The sequence below is a fragment of the Protobothrops mucrosquamatus genome, unplaced genomic scaffold (assembly GCF_001527695.2).
Source record: "Protobothrops mucrosquamatus isolate PMUCROS unplaced genomic scaffold, P.Mucros_1.0 scaffold943, whole genome shotgun sequence".
Taxonomy (NCBI): Eukaryota; Metazoa; Chordata; class Lepidosauria; order Squamata; family Viperidae; genus Protobothrops; species Protobothrops mucrosquamatus.
The window spans coordinates 187,498-208,863 of NW_015387191.1; the positions used below are offsets into that span (position 1 = coordinate 187,498).

At 38.1% G+C, this 21,366-nt stretch overlaps 1 protein-coding gene across 2 annotated transcripts in view; it reads right to left on the reverse strand.

Annotated features, from left to right (window-relative positions):
• Window positions 1-21,366, reverse strand: part of LOC107290644 (BMP/retinoic acid-inducible neural-specific protein 3) — a 232,587-nt gene that overhangs the window by 37,695 nt on the left and 173,526 nt on the right. For both annotated transcript variants that reach the window (XM_015819544.1, XM_015819545.1), the window contains one exon: window positions 2,183-2,405. In XM_015819544.1, coding sequence (XP_015675030.1) covers window positions 2,183-2,405 — 223 coding nt within the window. The remainder of the gene's footprint in view (window positions 1-2,182; window positions 2,406-21,366) is intronic.

Sequence of the window (21,366 nt, forward strand, 5' to 3'; positions counted from 1 at the left end):
GATGTGATTTGTTTAAAAGAGTTACATGAGAGACAATATTACACACACCTGGATGTCACCAAAAAGATGAATAATAATGATGATGATGATGATGATGATGATGATGATGATGATGATGATATTATGATCTTTCTTGATGCAGAAAAAGCCTCTGATAATGAGAATGGACTTTTATTCCTGAAGTTTTGAAAAAGATGAGTTGTTGCCTCTTTTTCCCCACATGAATACAGAATATTTATAGTTAACAAAATGCCAAGTGAATAGTAAACAGATCTCTATAACCCCAGTGCATTATACTGAAGGAAGCAAGATAAAGGTTGTCCCATCTCCTCTTATTTCTATTGGCACTAGAGCCATTCATGCTGAAAACATGTCAAGGAAATAATATCTCAGGGGTTAAATCAGGAAATCAAAGTTACAAATTAAAAATTATGCTGTTCCTGTACTCATTTACCCAACTAGAACTGGATAGTATTAATGGAACATATGGAATACTGTATATACAGCAATATAGGCTTGCTTCATGTAAACAAGTTGAGATGGAATTTAACAGAGAAAGCAAAGCAATACCGACATCTCATAACAGGGCTTAACAAAAAGAACAGAAAAGAGTGAAATAGTTAGAAATCCACCTGTCAAAAAATAATGAATTATTTAGAAATAATTATTGCTGAAAATTTGTTGTGGTTGGGAAGAACTGCAGCTGTAAAAAATATTTTATGAAGACTTTACTTCCTTTTCCAAATGATTCCAGTACATATTCAAAATAAGTTTTTAAGTGATTGGCATAGACAAGTAATGAACTACACGTGATCCAACAAAACCCCAAGGATTACATTCAGATTTGACAGATTTGAAAGAGCATGGAGATTTGGCAGCTCCAAACTTTATGTTTTATTATTATGCCGACTGCTTAATACAGATTGCACGGTGGATTATTTTATGGCCTAGTTACTTCTTTTAAGGCTCTTAGTTCACAATGATTCAATTCACCTGACTTGTTTCAGTGTCTTCAAATCAGTAGATAGACTTAAAATAGTTGCATAAACAAGGGAGAATAGACACATATACAAAGACACACACACACACACACACGGGGGGGTTAGGGGGTAGGAGGTATGTTATTCTAGGCCTGATTGCTAAAATAGATAATTCATTCTTTAAAAAAATGTCTGAAATGTAAAGAGCAACGTAGCAAAGTTCAACAGTTTTGGAAAATGATTTGTACCAAAATGAAACAAATCCTAACGGTTCAGCTCCCATTTCAACCTGTAATGTTTTTATTAAAATTTGCTAAACCATATATTCCCTTAAAACATAATAAATTGGCTTTGTATATGTTAAAACTGGTGTAGGGATGCCATATACTGTTTATTATAAGGAATCTTTAGTCCCCTCTATAAAAGAATGGCTAATTGACTTAGGGTACACACTATGGCATTCAAAATAACTTAATTACACAAAATTTAATTCAAATTTGAAACCCTTTCTAGATTATAGCTTAATGGCACACTGAAAGTCAGCATTTTTCTATGAATAAGATCTACATTTTAATTTTAAAATATTTCTATATTAGATCAGAAATTTACTGATGTGGATAGAATTTACTGTAGTTCATAATTTTATTCTGTGGCAAATACTTAGTCTGCTGACCACGGTTCCTGATATTCATGCTTTGTTTACAGTTTAATAACAATGTTCATGCTTTTCAAACCATAAAATATTCAGTTATTCACAATCAATTAATGATATCTTGGAAAATGTTAACCTCTATGATGTCTCTAAACCTCTTGTTTACTCATATGCATTTTAGTCTTTTATTCCTTTTCTTTGCCTATTTATATACTTTTTTTGAATTGAATGTATATAAGTGTATTTGTGAGTCTCTGTGTGTATGTGTACGTATACAATGTATATTCATTATTGTAACACATAATGTATAGGAATAATAATCAAATGTGCCACCATACCTTTGATACTTGACCGAAGACTTGGATCAAGGTTACAATAATATCCCTGCACAGTAATTCCTAATCCTTTTAAACTTCCTTCAAATTTTGTCCCTTTTATGTGATGCCATTATTAGTTTTATTTTGGAAATGTTATCCCAATATATATCAAACTCCAGAATATACCCCAGTAAGATAGGTTGATTATATTCCCCCCCACTTTGCTTTCTTACCTTTGCCGTGGCAAGCTGATAAATGGCTGTTTATGACACCTCTTACTGAGGCTAAAGAGCTTATGAACAATTTTCTGTGCCTTAAGGAATAGTTGTTTCATGCTGGATTCCAGTTGCTCATAGCGATGCTGGAAGTTTGAATCCATTGTCCACAAGTGCATAATGGCAGATGTGTTGAGGAAATAGTTCATGGGCAGCCTTTTCATAAAGAACTTGAATTCATCTGCAAAATGGCAAAAAATTAGTTTTTTTTTTTAATGTTACACTTCCATGATCATTTGCGCAGCCCAAAAAAAAAAAACCCACCTCCAATTTATGCACATTTTTATCCCTTTCATTCGTCACTATCATGGATGGCAGCAGATGCACCAGAAAATACGATACTGTTAATTTTGTCTGTATTAAGTTTTAATGTGGCATGAATGTTCCAGACATACAAGAGTCAAATTTTCATTGTTGCACATCTGATATATTGAAAATTAGCTCGTTAGCAGAATCTCTCAAGTTATTTTTAATTAAACTTGTAATCCCATGTATATTTACATTCGGTAACACATAGTCAGTAAAACCATTAAGCTTTTTTTCAGAGTAAAAAAATTTCAAGACTTAATTCTGATGCATCACAGCAGTTAAGAAAGACATGGGTGATGTTGGGAATGGTATTAGGTCCATTCAACAAGATTATTGTTCAAGGACTGTTAAATTTACTGTAATTTAACAAAATGCACATGGATTCTTTTTGAACAAGAGAGGACTTTTTTGGTTTTTTGTTTACTTTTCAATTAAAGCAGGGATGGCAATGTTTCTTCAGATGAAAGTGTGGAAAGTCACCCTCCCAGAGAAAGAAATATTTTGGAGAATATTAAAAAGGCAGAATATTATATTTCCCCAAATGATCTTAAAGGCAGAAAAGCAGGCCCAGTTTTCTTAATAGCCCCAGGCAGAGACCAGCTCTGTGGAAATGTAGATTTGTTGATTCATTCAGGAAGACTAGAGCCAGGAAGCTTGGAGCTGATGAGATTAGAAAAACAAAGACCCCTAATATCTACATCCCCCACCCAAACTCTAAAAACATGACATAATAGGATTAACCCACCAGCAACAGAATACCAAAAGGACATGCTCAAAAGCTCAGGACAAAATTCATGCCACAGGCACAGGAAACAACCTCAAACACAAAAGCCCAAGAAAGTATAAAAACCCACCACTTCCAGCTACCTGTGGTCAGCTCTCCTAGAGCCACATTTCTGTCTGACTCTGCTCATCAATAAACTACAACCTTCTTTCTAAAGCAGTCTCCATTTTCTTTATTCCTGGCTTGGACTGGACCCTGATAAAGATTTTTCTAACAATTTCAAAGGTAGCACAAACAATTTGAAGTAATGCTTCCGATTTTTCAATTAACTGCCAGAGTTATAAATACTCATCTGGGTTTTGACAGATAAAGTGGAATTTATTTACAGACTGAGAACAGGAGCTTTTATACTTCCTCTTTCTCTCAATACAAGTACAGCAGAAGTGATTGAGGCTTGCAGGAGGTTCGCTCTGTGCTTCTTTTTGAACTCTTAAGTTTACAATCCTCTTTAAAAAAAACCCCTGTGTTTAAATTATTTGAACAGCAGAAGATTGCATGCAGCAGAGATGCCAGAATGAGTCACTCTAGGGAGCAAAGACTGTGTGTAGTGCTGAATTTTTTGAGAACAGTAAGCAGGAGGAAGCAATTGTTAGCAACTGTTTCTATGAGAAATAAAAATGAAAAATAACTGGTCCATCACTCAAGCACATAATGTAGCAAGACCTGACCTGCCCTAGACATAAACCATAAATTAAGCAATATAATTTCCATTTGGACTAGAAATATTGGAAGTAGATATTTTCTAGTTAGAAGAATTTACTTAATGCAGGTAAAACGGGAAAGGCTGTCTTGGATTTAACAATTGATAGTAAATTCAGCTCTCTATAGAATATATTTTACATTGTCCCAGCAAAAAATAAACATTTAAAAGACTGCCTAGGCAGCATGTTAAATGGCCTTTATTCGTCAATTCTGACAACACTTAGAATGCTCCAGTGACATTTTTCTGCCTTATTATTGTAGCCTCTTGCTGATTACACACAATGTACATGAATAACTGGTGAATAAACACACACACACACACACAGAGAGAGAGAGAGAGAGAGAGAGAGAGAGAGAGAGAGAAAAGAAAAAAAATATTCCATTATAATTTTTATTTTTCTCTCCACACTGTCTCTCAGGGCAGCAAACTGCACTAAATGCTTAACTTTATACAACAAAGTGCAGTAAAATGTAGCACATATGTTCAGGACTCCAGTCAATTACTAATGACCTTTGAAAAGTTACATAATTTTTTTTTCTTTCTCTATTTTCCCTTTCCTTTTTCCCCCCCTCAGAAATCCATTTAGAAAATGTTTCTTATGTAGCTCTTCAAGTCCTTAGGTTTCTGCAAATACTATATAAATCCCTACTGCTTTTCAGTAATGCCATTTTGGCATTGACTTCTCTCTGCGATCACTTCCAGCATGCTGTTAGAAGAGAATGGTACACAGACAACATATTTTAAATGCAAAGCTGAAGGGAAAAGTTTAACTTAATTTATAAGGTCATACCTAAAAAAAAAAAGGGGGAATATTATTGCCACCAAGATAGTTAGCGCAGATTCAGCATTTTTCCTAGATGTTACTGATTTGGCCAGTATCCAGTGGTATATTTGAGTATAAATGCCTACACACAAATCCTAGTCACACATGCCATAAACAGTTTCTGTTTCTCTCTCTCTTCAACCATATTCACACAATCTGTCTGCATAGATACTGGTGGGAAAAAGTGAGTGGGGTCGTCTGTATATTTTTGTATGTTGAGGATAAAGGTTGCAAAAGTTTTGTTTCAAATGGATGCATTTATAAACTATCCTGTGATGAGGAATCCTGACTGGATCTATATGTGTGTGTGTGGGGGAGGTTGTTTTATCTTGGGGGGGGGGAGTGCCTTCAAATCAATATGGATTCCTGTCGACTGCATGAATAAGTCCCTGCTGGTTTTGTCCCTAAGACAGGACTAGAACTAACCTGAACCAATGTACCAAAATGGGTCTCAGGTTTGAAGATAATCTTTTGTAAATGTAAGATAAATCTGTAGAGGTATTAATAAGGATATTAAGGATGAGTGTCTTGGTTCCGAAATATGAAACTCTTCAAAGAACTTTGAGGCATTGTTTAACTTAAAGAATCTTTAATCGAGCAGCATAGCTTTGCCACGTACATAGGCAAAGCCAAAATCTGACTTCCCCTCCCTTCAGCACATAGATCAAAGAACAATTCCCTCCTACAACTAACAGTCATAAATCACATTCTCCAATTAGTTTGAAATGCTGGCTTTCTGCCCAGTTCGTTATCCCCCATGCTTTATCAGCTCTTATTACAATATTGTATGTCTAACTAATTCCCATCACCTTCCTCCCCCTCCCCCAGTATCATCTAATTCTAAGAGTAAAGTATAAGACAGAAAAAGGCTGCATCTCCATCTGTTGTCAAAGCAAGAACATCCAATGTTAGCAGCGTTGACAATGAGATTCACAGACATTCCTTTATTTTTCCTATTTTTAACATATGTGAAACCTGGCCAGTTCTTTGACGTCCAACGTAGTAGAACAGAGAGAGAGAGAGAGACGATAGCTAAATGGTTCCAAACAGTAAGATTAAAGGCATACATTTTAATTGAATTTTGTATTTAGAACAAAAGATTAAATATTAAAGCAACAGGGAAGTAACTAGATTTATTGGAAATAAAACTTAAAAATTCTGCAATACACTATAAGACTTTCTTAGAAATTCTGGTTAAACTTTTACTCTGACTACTGAATGAGATTCCAGCCTTCAAAGAATTTGCTTTGTCATGGAACAAAGCCTTTATTCCTTTTGATTTGCTGTATAAAGAAGGAAAAGATGCAACATGCCTAGAGTCATAGAGGCCTATTTCTTTACTGACTGTAAATCAGTTTCTCATGGCAATGCTTGCGCAGGGAATAATTGTTTTTTTTTTTATCCGAATGATATATTCTGATCAAACTGCATTCATTTTGAAGAGATATAAGAGAAAACATTTGACACATATTGAATATAATCAATAAGATGTATTGAAACAACAATAAAATGATTGATCTTTCTTGATGCGGAAAAAGCCTTTGCGATTTTCAAATGAAAAAGAAATAATGCAACTCACTTTTTTTCACAAAGTATTTTTTTTACTGCATGAATATATTTATGAAGAACAAAAAGCCAAAATAATAGCAAACGGTTCTAAAAGAATAACAAAGGTTGAAGGGACTTTGGAGGTCTTCTGGTCCAACTCCCTGCTCAAGCAGGAAAGCCTATACTATTTCTGACAAATGGTTGTCCAATCTCTTCTTAAAAACCTCCAATGTTGGTTGATTCTCTCCTTGATTAGTTTCTATCCATTGCATTTTGTCCTGCCTTCAGGCGTTTTGGAGAATAGTCTGACCCCTCTTCTTTGTGGCAGCTCCTTAGGTATTGAAACACTGCTATTGTATCACCCTTAGTCTTTTTTTTTTATTAAGTTAGATATAAACAGTTCCTGCAACCGTTCTTCATATGTTTCATCCTACAGTCCCCCAATTATCATTATTGCTCTTCTCTGCAGTCTTTTAAGAGTCTCAACATCTTTTTTATATTGTGGCAACCAAAACTGGATGCAATATTCCAAATATGGTCTTACCAAGGCATTATAAAGCAGTATTAACACTTCATGTGATTTTGATTCTATCCCTCTATTAATGCAGCCTAGGATTGCATTGGCTTTTTTCTTTTTTTTGGCAGCTGCAATATAGTTCTGGCTCATATTTAAGTGATTATCCACTAGGACTCTAAGATCCCTCTTGCTATTATTACTGTTGAGCCAAATACCACCTATTCTATACCTGTGCACTTGGGTTTAAATTTGTTAGATAGGTATTCAAGTCTGTCAATATTATTCTGAATTTTGAGCCTATATTCTGGAGTATTGGCTATTCTAGCCAGCTTAGTGTTGTCTGCAAATTTGATGAGTTCCCCTTCTATCCCCTCATCTAAGTCAGAGATGAAGATATTGTAGAGTACTGGGCCTAAGACAGGGCCTTGGGATACCCAACTGCATACTTCCCTCCATGTAGATGCAGTTCTCTTAAAGACTACATGTTGAGTGCTGTACTGTTAATCACAACAGTACACTAAACTGGAGGGAATGAGATAATACTATCCCCCTCCTCTTTGTTTACTTTTAATGACATCAGGATCACTGGAACAGGAAATGCTTCAAGTGACTTCCAGTGAGCATCATGGTGATCTGACATCCTGCTGGCAGAAAGACTGTATATACAAAGTGAATGATGCTGGATTAGTGAAATGTCTCCAGAGAAAGAAGAGCTCATGGCGAGAATCCATGTGACTTTGGGGAGCTACACCTCATGATTAGACCACAGGAAATGTGGAGTTTATCAGTTGAAAGGCTTTGAATCAAGAATGCCATCAAATGTATGCCTCAAATGTTGACATGGAATTTAGTAGACAAAGAAAAGCAATATACCTGCATCTAATAACAGGATTCAATACTTCTGCAAAATAAGGCTATTTTTTTCTTTAGGAATTTACTTGACTAAAATAATAAGGATTTAGTTAGAAGTGAACATAAACATAATTTCTTTTACAAAGACTTTGTACACCAAAGACTTTGTTTATTTCAAAAAATAATATGATATCAAATCAAAATCAAAGCAAATCATGGATATATCTAGCCATACATGTATGCATGCTTCAATGATACTCTATGCTTTTATATATACACTTTTAAGAACTACTTTGTGTATATATTCCTTCCTTCCTTCCTTCCTTCCTTCCTTCCTTCCTTCCTTCCTTCCTTCCTTCCTTCCTTCCTTCCTTGTATAAGTTGCATCACTATGATTTTTGCCTCAGAAACCCAAACAGTTTATATTTCCCTGAGTATTTGGGGCTAATAAAGAGAGCCAGCTTGACTTCCGGTTTGTCATCGCAGCTGCCGTGGACGCTTGAAAGGCAAGCTCCATCTTCCATGTCCGATTTCACATCACTGGGGGAACCTGGAAAGGGTCAAACGTCGCCCTGTAGGGGTGACAAGCAAGAAGGGGATCCCCGCTCGATCCGGGGTAGCCCTCCAAACTGGCAGACGAAAGACCGGCCATAGAAATATGGCTCGTCACTAGGCTGCAGACAGCCGAAGTCAAATTTACTACCAGGCACCTACAAAGCAGCGCAGATGAGACTGGGTGAGATCTGAACTTCTCTTCAATCCTAATTATTTTTTCCACCTGTATAAGCTGCCCAAAGTATTTTCCCCCCTGTGGAGAGAGAGAAGGGAAATTCTATCCCACCCTCTAAAAACAGCGGCGACTGACTATCCAGGGGAGTTTAAAATGCTGAAAAAATAACTTGATTTTAACTGGATTTTTATCTTTCTAAAATTTGAGGACTAAAAGATTTCTTATTTTTATTGAAGATTTGAATTTTTTACTTACAAAAAAGAAGTAAAATTGAGAAAGGATTACAAAATTTTGGATTTAAAAAAAATAAAAATCTTAAATGGTGTGGACGACATCTTGTGGCTAAACCTGATATTACAACTTGTTATGGTCTAAAAGAGACTTGGCTTGAGGCCCAGACTATAGATAAGACTTTTGCAACCTTGGCAGATATCAGCTGTGAGAAGCCCAGCTGTGTTTTATACTTAGTGACAACATTATTTTCATTCTCTGATTGTAAAGCTTTTAATTTAACACACCACTAAGAGAACATGGAAGAAGATCAGGAACAGATTCTTTTTATGTTGAAAGCAATTTATGAAATTATTCTTACAGCTACTGATGAAATAAGAAGCTGCAGAAAAGAACAAGATGTCAGCCTAGATATACGAACTTTGATTACAACTAAAGAACCAACTACACAGAATATAATAGAAGAACAATTAAATACTATGATAGAAGATTCAAATGATCAACAAACACAGTTAATGGAAAACCCAGAAAAGGGAGTGACAACACTGAAAATGGAAAAGACTTTCTATATAAACCAAAAGAAACCCGAGGATCAAGAAGATAAATTGATAAATGTAAGAATGTTATTTTTATTTAATTGATATAACAAGAATTGTATTAGTTTAAACGTGAGACAGTAAATACTAAGGGGAAAAGAGAGGAAATATTTAATGTGGTAGTTTGAGACTTGCACTAAAAATGTTTGTATGTCACTGAATTTTATATTAACCCAGACGCCACGTTGCTTTCTAAATACTTAAATGTAAAATTATAAAATCAATAAAACATTAAAAAAGAGAGAGGTAGAGAGAGCCAGCTTGGTCTAGTGGTTAAGGCATCAAACTAGAAACTGGAAGATCATGAGTTCTAGTTCTGCCTTAGCAATAAAGGTCAACTTGGCCCAGCTATTTTCTCTCAACTCAATTCATTTCACAGGGTTGTTGTGAGGAAAATAGGAAAAAGGAGGAGTATTAGATATGTTTACCGCTCTGAGTTATTTATAAAAAATATAAAGGTAGGAAACATATAAGTAAATGGAATGGAACTACTAAATGGAACTAAAATCAAAAGATGTCCAGACTCAGCTTTGTTCAAAGTCCAGGGAAACATCACAGAGAATTGCTGCTTTTTCATTTTTTTCTCAATAAAACATGCACATAAAACATATTTTTTCAGAACAAATCTTAATCTGAATATCTGGCAGCCTAAAAGTCTTTTCTTCTGAAAGCTGAAACTGTATATCCTGTTCCTGCATTTCCTATTTTCCAGGCTTTGACTAGAAATCCCTCAAGCCAAATGTTACCCAAGTAAGGCAGCCAAGTCAAATCTTTATGAATATTCTTGTTTTGGTAATGGCAAAAGCAGTGGGACTAATCCATAGCTGGCAAGCCCAAGGATATGATTTGGGGACTGTATTTTGGCCTTCCTATCATAAGATTGCAGGACTGTTCTTCCCTGACTAAAGCAGGATTTATTCCTTCCTTTTTTAAACAATGTCTGTAATTGCAACTGGAGAAATAATGGTAAAAAAAATCAAGTCTTACTGGGAAATTGAATTCCTAAACCCAGAGTTACTGAAACTTTAACTGCAACAAAAACAGCTTTTTTTTCAAATTCAGTCTTCATATAATTTTTACACATGCAAAGATTTAGAAATAAATATGAACAGATTCAAGTGTATGAGAAAGCAAAACACAATATAATAAAAAGATTGTATATTAGTTTTCACCTTCCACTGAGATTTGTCATTGCATTATTGAATTCATCAAATTACATCTGAGAGATATACATTTTGAAAACAATGAAAAGGTATCTGCTAGGATGGGCTTGCATATGTCTGTCTGTTTGTCTGTCTGTCTGTCTGTCTGTCTCTCTCTCTCTCTCTCTCTCTCTTTCTCTCTCTCTCTCTCTCTCTCTCTCTCTCTCTGTCTCTCTCTCTCTCTCTCTCTCTCTCTGTGTGTGTGTGTGTGAGAGAGAGAGAGAGAGAGAGAATGCTGTATATAAATGAAATTGCACATTAATTTTTAATTTTATAAATTCCATTTAATTTTAGTACCTGATTCTCTGATTATTTATAGAAGGCTGTATACCAGATTTGATGGAGCAAAAATATGTTGGTTACATACACATAATTCTATTTATTATATAGCGATTTTCAGAATGCAATAGTTAATGTTGTACTATACCATGAAAAGTTGACTTGAGTTCATTAGGTTGTGCACCAGAGGAAAAATAGATAGAAGCGACTTTATGTTACATAAACCTAAAGGGGTGTGGTTAAATAGTACAACCTTAAGTAATCACTGTTGACAGGGAGAAGCAGAATTAGAGGGAGAAACTGGATTATGTTACATGGTAAACAAACACTTTAACCTAAATATACAGTAGCTTGAACACGAAACATTATTACATGGCATGATTTAAGAAAAAAGAACATGATTTTGTGGAGAAGAGGAATGCCATTTATAGCCATTTCTTTTATGCTTGTCTAATGTGATAAGCTTATCCTGTCAATTCACAATCCTTTATACTTTTATACACTGGTGTAATTCGGTGAACCTTTTTTTTTTCATCATTGATTCCATAAGATTACTGTTCAGCAGATTTTATTTCGCAATGAAAATATAACAAAAACTAAAGAGATGCAATAGGAATGGAATATACATGAGCAGGACCCTATTAGATCCAACCATTTTTTAATCTCTACTTTATTACAGTGTCATTGCAATAATGAAGCATAACACTCTACAATTTGTGTGACTTTCAGAAGCAGTTTTGCCAGGTGTGGTGCTAGCAGGTGGCATCCAATGTTTTTAGTACTGAAAATGAGGTGATTGGATTATAGAGCATGGATGGGTTTTGCCTTCACATTGAAGATACTTAAATATTAGCTTGATGAAGGAATTATATATTTCACACCTGTTCACTACCATAAAATAGAAACATCTCCATGGGATGTCAGGGGGATTGGAATAATCATCCAAAAAGTGATGGTTTGGTGATATTTTTAATTTCTTCTCAACACATAGAAGAAATAATTACTGGAAAGCAAATTAACAATTTGAAGAAAATTGTAAGAAAATAGGGGAAAAAGAAGGTTATGATTTCAGATGACGTATTTGTTCTTCCCTCCTTTGATCCAGGGAGAAATGGCATGAATCATTCCTCTTAGTGATTAAAAGGACTCTTGAGAACTATTGAATCTTTCCTAGATCTCTCAAGAGGAACTTCTGAAATTAGACCATGAAGAAAACTTGCTGTGCATAGGAATAAGAAGTTGCTCCTTTGTGAATCAAATGATCTGTTCTGCTTAGAATGTCATGCAACCTAGTAAACAAACCATAAAAGTTATTGAACAGGAACAGGAACAGAAATGTTCTCTACCTTCCAGTTCCTTGTGCTCAGCTCTGGTGCCAATTTTATGGATACTTGGTGGCTCTGGTTTTCAATTGGTGATGCTGAATGCCAGGTGGATCTATAATGAAACTGCTCTCATCTGTGAACGTATTTGGAATGAAGCATAATTATTCTAATCTGGCATGCATTACTAAAATCTCAACCTGCACAGAGGGTTTTCAATTTTCTTGGACAAGTGCTATTGAATGAGACAGTAGCTGTAAAGCAGGGACCAGGAAATGTAGCTGTAATCTGGGAGGTCCTACCAGCTTCCATAGGCACTGTACCACAGATAAATGGATGTCAGACTCTATTGATGTTTGGACTCTAAGGATTAGTTGCTGCAGTACTGAACTCTCAAGTGTCCAAAAAGTGTACATAACATCCTTGCTGGAGCTGCTGGATTTCATGCTATTTTGATGGTGGAATCTCCAAGATTGTTCTTGTCTATTTCACTTTAATCTTGACCCTGGAACAGGAGTTCATGGCTATCAATGGCAACTTAGATTATCAAGAACCCAGTTTTTCACTGCTGGACACATATTAGATTTTATGTTTATTTCAGGGTGATTGTAATGTAATTTAAAGGAAGAGAACATTACCATCAGCCTTTTGCTGTAGCACTTGTGGGTACTGCCTTCCATCAGGAAATTTGGGCCTATTAAACTGGTATGCCCAAATACTAATGAACACTGGTGGATTTCAAAGGGTTCTTGTTTTTTATCCTATCAGGGATCAGGTGCAGAGTTAAGCCAATCACTGTCTTTCGTCGACAGATGTTGGATCAGATTGCTCATATCTAGTCTTTCACTGTTTGTTGATTTCAGAGGTTTTCCACAGGAATTCTGGAAGATTAAATGACAGAAGACAGGACTACAATGCCTAATAGGAGAAAGACAGCTTGAATCTGACTAAATTCATTTAAGAACCGGCATTTAAGAATTACAATGTGGTCAAAGAGTGACAAAATATGCTTATTTTTCCATGTGTAGTATATCCATAAGTACTGTAGCTGCCAATGGCCTCATTCAAAATGACAGATACTCTGTTGATCGCAGGAATATCCTCATGGTACTATAAGGAATATTCTAGATACTTGCCAAATAAAGTTGCTCAGACTGGGCAAGTCCATGCAAATTGCTGAAGCACCATGTTTTCCTGTTATTTGGGAGGTGAAAGTTGACAGGATCTTTCGAACTGATAAGGTTGCCACTTGTACCTTAGATCCAGATCTAGCCTAGTTACTTAAATCTTCCTGGAGAGTATGTGTAGTTGGGTCCAGGCAATCATGAATGCATTCTTGAATGAAGGACTAGTTTTGTCTTCCTTGAAGCAAGTATTGATGCACCCCTCCTCAAGACGTCATTGCTGGATCCCAACTGTTGGAGCAATTGCCAACATTTTTAACCTTTCCATTTTAGGAAAGTTCTTGAGAAAGTGGTCAGATTGTTTCTTTAGACTATCCTGGATGAAGTGGATTGTCTGGGTTTCAGCCAAGAACATAACCAGAGTTGGCACTTGAATAGACTTGAGGACGACCACTAGAGGAGCCAGAATGGAGAATGTGTTAGTTGCCCTTAATCACTCGACAACTTTCAATATCATATCGTGATTTAGTTCTGGATTGTCTATGCTGTTAGGAGTGGGAGACATACAGTTGCAGTGGTTCTCTTCTTTTCTCCATGGCCAGTTCATTGTTGACAGAGAAGTTGAACTGAGACTTCTGACCTGAAGGACAACACAGGACTTGACACTCTTATCTTTTATATTCATGAAGTAGTAGTAGTAGTAGTAGTAGTAGTAGTAACAATAACAATAACAATAACAATAACAATAACAATAATAATAATAATAATAATAATAATAATAATAATAATAATAATAATAATAATAATAATAATAATAATAATAGAGTTGGAAGGGACCTTTGAGGTCTTCTAGTCCAATCCCCTGCTCAGGCTAGAAACCCTATACCATTTCAGACAAATGGTTCCAGTCTCTTCTTAAAAACTTTCAGTGTTGGAGCATTCACAACTTATGGAGGCAGGTTGTTCCACTGATTAATTGTTCTAAGTGTCAGGAAATTTCTCCTTAGTTCTAGGTTGCTTCGCTCTTTGATTAGTTCCATTGCTTCTTGTCTTGCCCTCAGGTGCTTTGGAGAATAGCTTGATTTCCTCTTCTTTGTGGCAGCCCCTGTGATATTGGAACACTGCTATCATGTCACCCTTAGTCCTTCTCTTCATTAAACTAGACATACCCAATTCCAGCAACCGTTCTTTATATGTTTTAGCCTTCAGTCCCCTAATCATCTTTGTTGCTCTTCTCTGTACTCTTTCTAGAGTCTCAACATCTTTTTTACATCACGGTGACCAAAACTGGATGCAGTATTCCAGGTGTGGCCTTACCAAGGCATTATAAAGTGATATTAACACTTCATGTGATCTTCCTTGAGGAAAATCAATCCAAGACTCACCCAACAGTGCTTTAACAGACAATTACTTTCTATACCTATGTAAATGGTTAGAAATAGATAGATACCTGGAACCCTCTTTTTCCATTCATCTTTTTTTTCACAGCTATTTTTTTTATTGAAATTTTTTATAAGTTTTACAATATAACTCCCCTCCTCCCCAAAACCCACCCTTCCCCGCCCCCTCCCTTCCCCCCCCGACTTCCCAGAGCCAATCACATATACTCTGTCTTATATTATGTCACTATTAAATTAACAATTCTATAACATCCTTTAGCTCTCTTCTGAACAAACATATTAAACATTATAATTATAACATCTTGTTACTAATTAAAAAGAAATAAACTACATTAACAATCTAAAATTTACTCAAAAACCAAATGAAACTTTTTAGTTCCATATTTATTCTCAATATAATCTATCCATCTTCTCCAAACCAAAATATATCTTTCTTGTGAGTAATCCTTCATGTAGGCTGAAATCTTAGCCATTTCTGCTAGATTTGAAACTTTAAATGCCCAATCTTCTATAGTGGGCAAACATTCCGTTTTCCAGCATTGAGCTACTAATAATCTTGCAGCAGTTATCAAATTCAGCATCAAATCCATTTCTTTTTTATCCAAATTTTCCATAATGCCCAACAAAAATAACTGTGGCTTAAACTTTATCTTTTTCTTTAAAATATTTTGAATATTCCACCATATCTTTATCCAAAATGCTTTAACCGCCCTACAAGTCCACCACACATGAAAATAAGTTGCATCTAAATTTCCACATCTCCAACACTTGGGTTGTAAGTTAGGATACATACGGGACAATTTTTGAGGATCCAAATGCCACCTATAAAACATTTTGTAAAATTTTTCTCTTAAATTCTGAGCTTGAGTGAATTTTACATTCCTAATCCAAATTGTCTCCCATGTTTCCAATAGGATCGGTTCTTGTATATTTTGAGCCCATTTTATCATACAATCCTTCACCAATTCTGTTTCCGAATCCAATTCAACCAATACACCATAAATTCTTTTTATATGAGCTTGAGATTGATCTCTAATCTGTTTAATCAAATTTACATCCTGTACTGTAATACCAACTTTTTGGTCCAAACGCCACCTCATAGACAATTGATTATAATAAAACCATGAATATTCAATATTTTCTTGTTTCAGATCTCCCAAAGATTTAAGTTGCCAATCTCGTCCTACCGGCAAAAGTAATTCTTTGTATGAAACTTTATCCAATTCACAGCTATTATATCTCACAATAAAGAGACAAGAGTGAATCTTCTTGTGAAAATAGTCCACCAAACAGTGTACAGCCTGAGTAAATCTTCTGAAGGTTCAAAAGGTAATTATAGGACTTTCCACACTATATCATTTCCTTTCCCCAATCCCTCATGAAGTAGAGGGAAGTTGGCTTGTGATTGTCATCATTTTAGCTCATCTCAAAATGCTAAAAACATCCAGGGGATTCCCTTTCAGTGTTTATCCTCCAGATGATTTACGCTGGTTGTTAGGAAAGTGTGAAAATAGTCCACCAAACAGTGTACAGCCTCCTTATCTACTGCAATTCATGGAGCAACTAAAGCCTTCTCACTCTATGTAAAATTGAAACAAAGTGCAACTCATTCCACACCCATGCTGTTTTCAGCATGTATGCTGTCTGATCTTGTGGGAAGGAGGGGAGGTTGAAAAGAAGGAAGATATTTCAGCAGTAGTTATGATGAGAAGCAAGCTACAATTCCTTATTCTAAAAGTTCCTGACAACTTTAATAATGCAAAAATAGCATGTCAGCATTCTGCAGTCAGATGGTTTCTTCAATAGCTATAAAAGTGTTTGCAAGTTGAGCACAGACCAGAATAGAGGGGATGGGGACATACGTCTGTATAATATGTACAGGTGGGTAGAAGGAATAGGACATTGCATCTTAGAGAAGAAAGTAAGGGTTGCCTGATATGCAGGGGACAAGAAATAAGAATAAAGTAAGCAGTCCTACAAATGGAGAACAAAATGCCCAGCTTAGTAGAACAGCAGTATTAAAAGGAAAAAGGGGGAAAGGGAGAGAGAGAGAGAGAGAGAGAGAGAGAGAGAGAGAGAGAGAGAGAGAGAGAGAGAGAGAGCGAGAGCGAGAGCACTCAGGTTTTAAATAAACTGGTTTTAAATAAATTGCTGCAAAACCAAAATAAATTGATGTATCTCTCCAAACCAGACAATGTCAGCTGTTTCTGAACTCCTCAAAACCTTCCTGCATCCTATGGTTAGCAAAAAGACACCAGAACAAAAGTAAAACTATTATGTGGCTACAAAACTTCCTTATAAGTTTCCCTTAAAACCATTTTTATTAAACTATCAATCTTAGAACCTTGTTCTAAAATGCCTGGAAATATCAAAATCATCTTTGTGCACTGAGGAATATGAAGTCTTTAATGAAAAAAGTCTGATAAAATACAAATGTGCTATAAAAAGTCAGAGGAATGCAAAAACCATTCTATAACTAAATCCTTTTGATAAAACATTCCGTCAATGATTGTAGCAAATTGTCTTTCCTAGAAGACCCTCCTTTGAATTTTCTTTATTGCCTTAAATCTCCTCAGCTTAGTCAAGTGGTTTTCAGCAAGGGAGTGTTAATAATTCAATCTATGTTAAAAAGTGAAAATATATGGTAGGTAGGTAGGTAGGTAGGTAGGTAGGAAGGAAGGAAGGAAGGAAGGAAGGAAGGAAAGGAAAGGAAAGGAAAGGAAAGGAAAGGAAAGGAAAGGATAGATATAGCCATAAAAATACAGATTCCCAACTGGATACATTAATGCAGATACACAGAATTAAATATAGAATTTAAAACAGTATTTTTTTAAGTCTGATGCTGAGTTTTAGAAGAACTTCCCAATACCTACATTAATCTGTCTGAAAGCCAAATTTGCAGAAAAGTCAATGGCAGGACAGCCATCAGATATTAATTAAATGTTGTATAAGGTGAAAAGTAGGGCTTGGAGAGTACATGGAAAGTCAATATCAACTCAGTTAATATATATTGATAATAGGTCTGAGCAAAAGTAATGTATTATTATTTATTTAGCACATACAGGGCCAGGGAGCCTACAATGTTTATACAAGATAGAAGTTCTGGCAGCTGACAATCATTAGTCCCTTTCTTGCCCTGGTGTTCCACCAGAGGGCGAACTAGCACCACACTAGCTGGCCAGCAATGCTCTAGAGCAGGGGTGTCAAATTCAATTTCATTGAGGGCCGCATCAGCATTGTGGTTTCCCTCGGGGGGGTGTGTGTGTGGCTGGGCTAGGTGTGGCCTACTGAGTGGGCATGGCCAGCTCAGGACTGGGGCGGATCCAAGGGTCTCTGGTGGAGGGGTGGGTGGGACCAGGGCGAGCGGCAGGGCATGGTCCACTGGAGAAGCCCCACTGTCCCTTTCAGGCTGTGCAGGAGGGCCCTGGATGGTGGCACAGACTGCCCGGAGCCATGGGCAGTGAAGGTCAAGCGCCCAGCCCGGCCCTTGAGCTCCCACATTACCAGGACCTCACAGCCTTACCTAGCCCAGCCGCACTTCCTCGAGGGGGAGCCCAGCTACGCTTACCTCCTCCTTGAGGTTGCTGCTGCTGTGCTCGCTTTCCTTGGTCAGGTTACTCATGGTGGGTGCAGGAGGGCAAAGTGCATGGGTCAGAGGGAGGCCCACTCCCCCTCCATGCGAGGAGACCTGGCTTTGTAACCAAAGCATCCTCAGCAATAGGATGGGAGACTACCACCAGGTGATAGCAAAAGGGCAACAGGGCTGCTGATGGCTGCTTCCCTCAGACCCTCCCTCCTCTCATTCCAATCTCTCTCCCTCCATCCCCTCCTTCCCTGCCTCCCTCCTTTTCATTCCCATCTCCTTCCTTCTTTCCTTCCCTTTCTTTCTTCTTGTTTCCCTCTCCTCCTTCCTTCCGTCCCTCCCTCTCTCTGTGCCCAGGAAGGGACGAGGGGAGGGGCAGAGGTTGGCAGCGCTTCTCTCAAAGAATAAGAGAGTTGGAAGAGACCTTTGAGGTCTTTAGTCCAACCCCCTGCTCAAGCAGGGGACCTATACCATTCCAGACAATGGAATATCCAATCTCTTCTTAAAAGCCTCCAGTGATGGAGCATCCACAACTTCTAAAGGCAAGCCTTTTCACTGGTTAACCATTTTCATAATCCTTAGTTCTAGGCTGGTTTTCTTCTTGATTAATTTCCATCTATTATTGCCTTCTGATGCTTTGGAAAATAGGTTGACCCCTTCTTCTCTGTGGCAGCCCATAAAATATTGGAACACTGCTATCATGTCACCACCCCTAGTCCTTTTCACTAAGCTAGACATACCCAATTCCCACAAACATTTGTCATATGTTTTAGCCTCCAACCCCCTAATCATCTTTGTTTACCATCCATTAAGATCAGATGGTCCTCCTTGTTTGGTTTATAGAACAGTGGCCATGAGCAGAGCCTTCTCAGAGATAGCACCCCAATTATAGAGCTTTCTCCCAAGGAAAATATGAATAGTGCATCCCTCACCCGTTTAGAGGCAACTCCATACTGTTCAGCCAGGCATATGTAGAACAACACCACATTTTATGGTCAAACAGCATTAAGTAAATTACTACTAAATTTTTCTTTCTTAAAATACACACTTTTAATATTGTTTTTAAGCAGTGCTGGTGATGCTTTGCAATAGCTGTCTTTGACAGTTTTTTTGTAAACTACCCTGGATTTCTCCGAAACATTTAATTTTGAATTAGACGTTGATTTAATAAATTAGGCAGAAGAAACAAATGTTTAAATACATCTGAATCTCACAGACCTACTGCCTCCTAGGGGCATACTGCAGAGAAAATAAGGCATTGCATTTCTAGCCAGCATAGCCACAGGATGATGGGAACTGTGGTCCATGACACCCAAAAGACATGGGTAAGTCTTTGGGTAAGTCTGGATTAAATTATAAAAGAGCAGATGAGGGGAAGTAGAAGCGAGAAACACTTTCCACATCTCCAACAAAATAATGGGGGCGGGGGCAGTTGACTTGGCCTTTTAATTTCAACTCATGCCAATACCTCTTAACTTCCCATTCAATCCAAAGAGTTCTATTATTGGCTGGATTTTAGGGAGGGGAGGCGGCAAGAATAGACCACAAAGCCAATCTGCAAGTTTATTTATTTATTTATTTATTTTTCATAATTTATATGCCGCCCTTCTCCCCACGGGACTCAGGGCGGCTCACAGCATATTAAAATAACACAACACAAACAACACAACACAACATTTCCCCTATAAAAGCCAATTAAAACCAAATATTTATAGTCTGTGACATTATTAAAATCATTAAAAATTATCCCTATTTAAAATTCACCCTAGGTCAGTCCCGCTTGCTGAAAAAGCCATGTCTTGAGGGCGCGGCGGAAGGTTAGGAGATCCGGGATTGTCCGGATCTCGGGGGGTAGATCGTTCCAGAGGGTGGGGGCACCCACAGAGAAGGCCCTCCCCCTGGGGGTCGCCAGCCGACATTGCTTGGCCGACGGCACCCTGAGGAGGCCCGCTCTGTGGGAGCGTACCGGTCTGTGGGAGGGAATCTGTGGCAGAAGGCGGTCTCGGAGATACTCTCTCACCTGCCTGAGCACCACCTTCCCGATGCAGCACATTGCTCCAAGCATCTCCCCAGAAGTCCTTTGCAGATAATTCCATATATTTCTTTTGGGCCTCTCACTTTTCTGAGAATCGCAACACGACTAACCCGACCCCCCAAATGGCCTCAGCTTCTGCAAACTGCCTGGCATCTAGTCTTGTCATCTTGCTTCTCTTTGCTGCCGGTGGCCATGGCTTTCCCATGCAGGGGCGGGGAAAGAGAAGCACTCACAGGCTGTGATGCCAGGCAGTGGGCCATGAAGGTGCTATTGGCGGGGGGCAGCGCTGATCTAAACTTCATGTCAGCAATCCAGAATGTGGTCAGTTTTAGATCCTCAGGGCCGCCCTGGAGGGGGACCGAAAGAAGGGGCCCAGCCTGCCCATCACCTGGCCTATGGGATGAAAGGCAGGGAGATGGGAGAGCACGGAGGCACAAGTCGAGCATCGCCTCTCCTCCACGTGGTAGGGCTGGAGAGGGAACGCAGCATTCACACCGGATAAAGAGATGCAGCCTGGAACTGCTGGCATCCAGCAATGTGTGAGGCTCTGTGGCAGCTGAAAAGAAAGGGCGAGAAAGAGGAGAAAGCAGAAGGATTTGTGTGTGTGTGTGTGTGTGTGTGTGTGAGAGAGAGAGAGAGAGAGAGAGAGAGAGAGAGAGAGAGAGATCCCCTTTTTGTAAGTTTGCTTACTCTGCGACGTTTCCTGTTTCCCACACTTTCGCTTCCCTGCTGGCTCAAACTCTCTCCCTCCCTCTCCCTCCCTCTCCCTCTCTCTCTCTCTCTCACACACACACACACACACATAGAAACCCTTCCTGTATTCTCCTCCTTCTCGCCCTTTCCAGCTGCCACAGAGCCTCACACATTGCCAACCGCCGACAGTTCCAGGCTGCAGCTCTACATTCGGCCCTACCATGTGGTGGAGATGGCGACTGGAAGCTGGCCGATGCTCAGTTTGTGCCACTGCATACTCCCATCTCCGCACCTTTCTTCCCACAGGCCAGCATGCCCTGGGGTGCTAAACTTATAGAACTCCATGGCCCCAGTGAGGAGAGGTGAAGCCCTGCAAAGTGGGGTGGGCATGGTGAGGCATGGCCCAGCAAA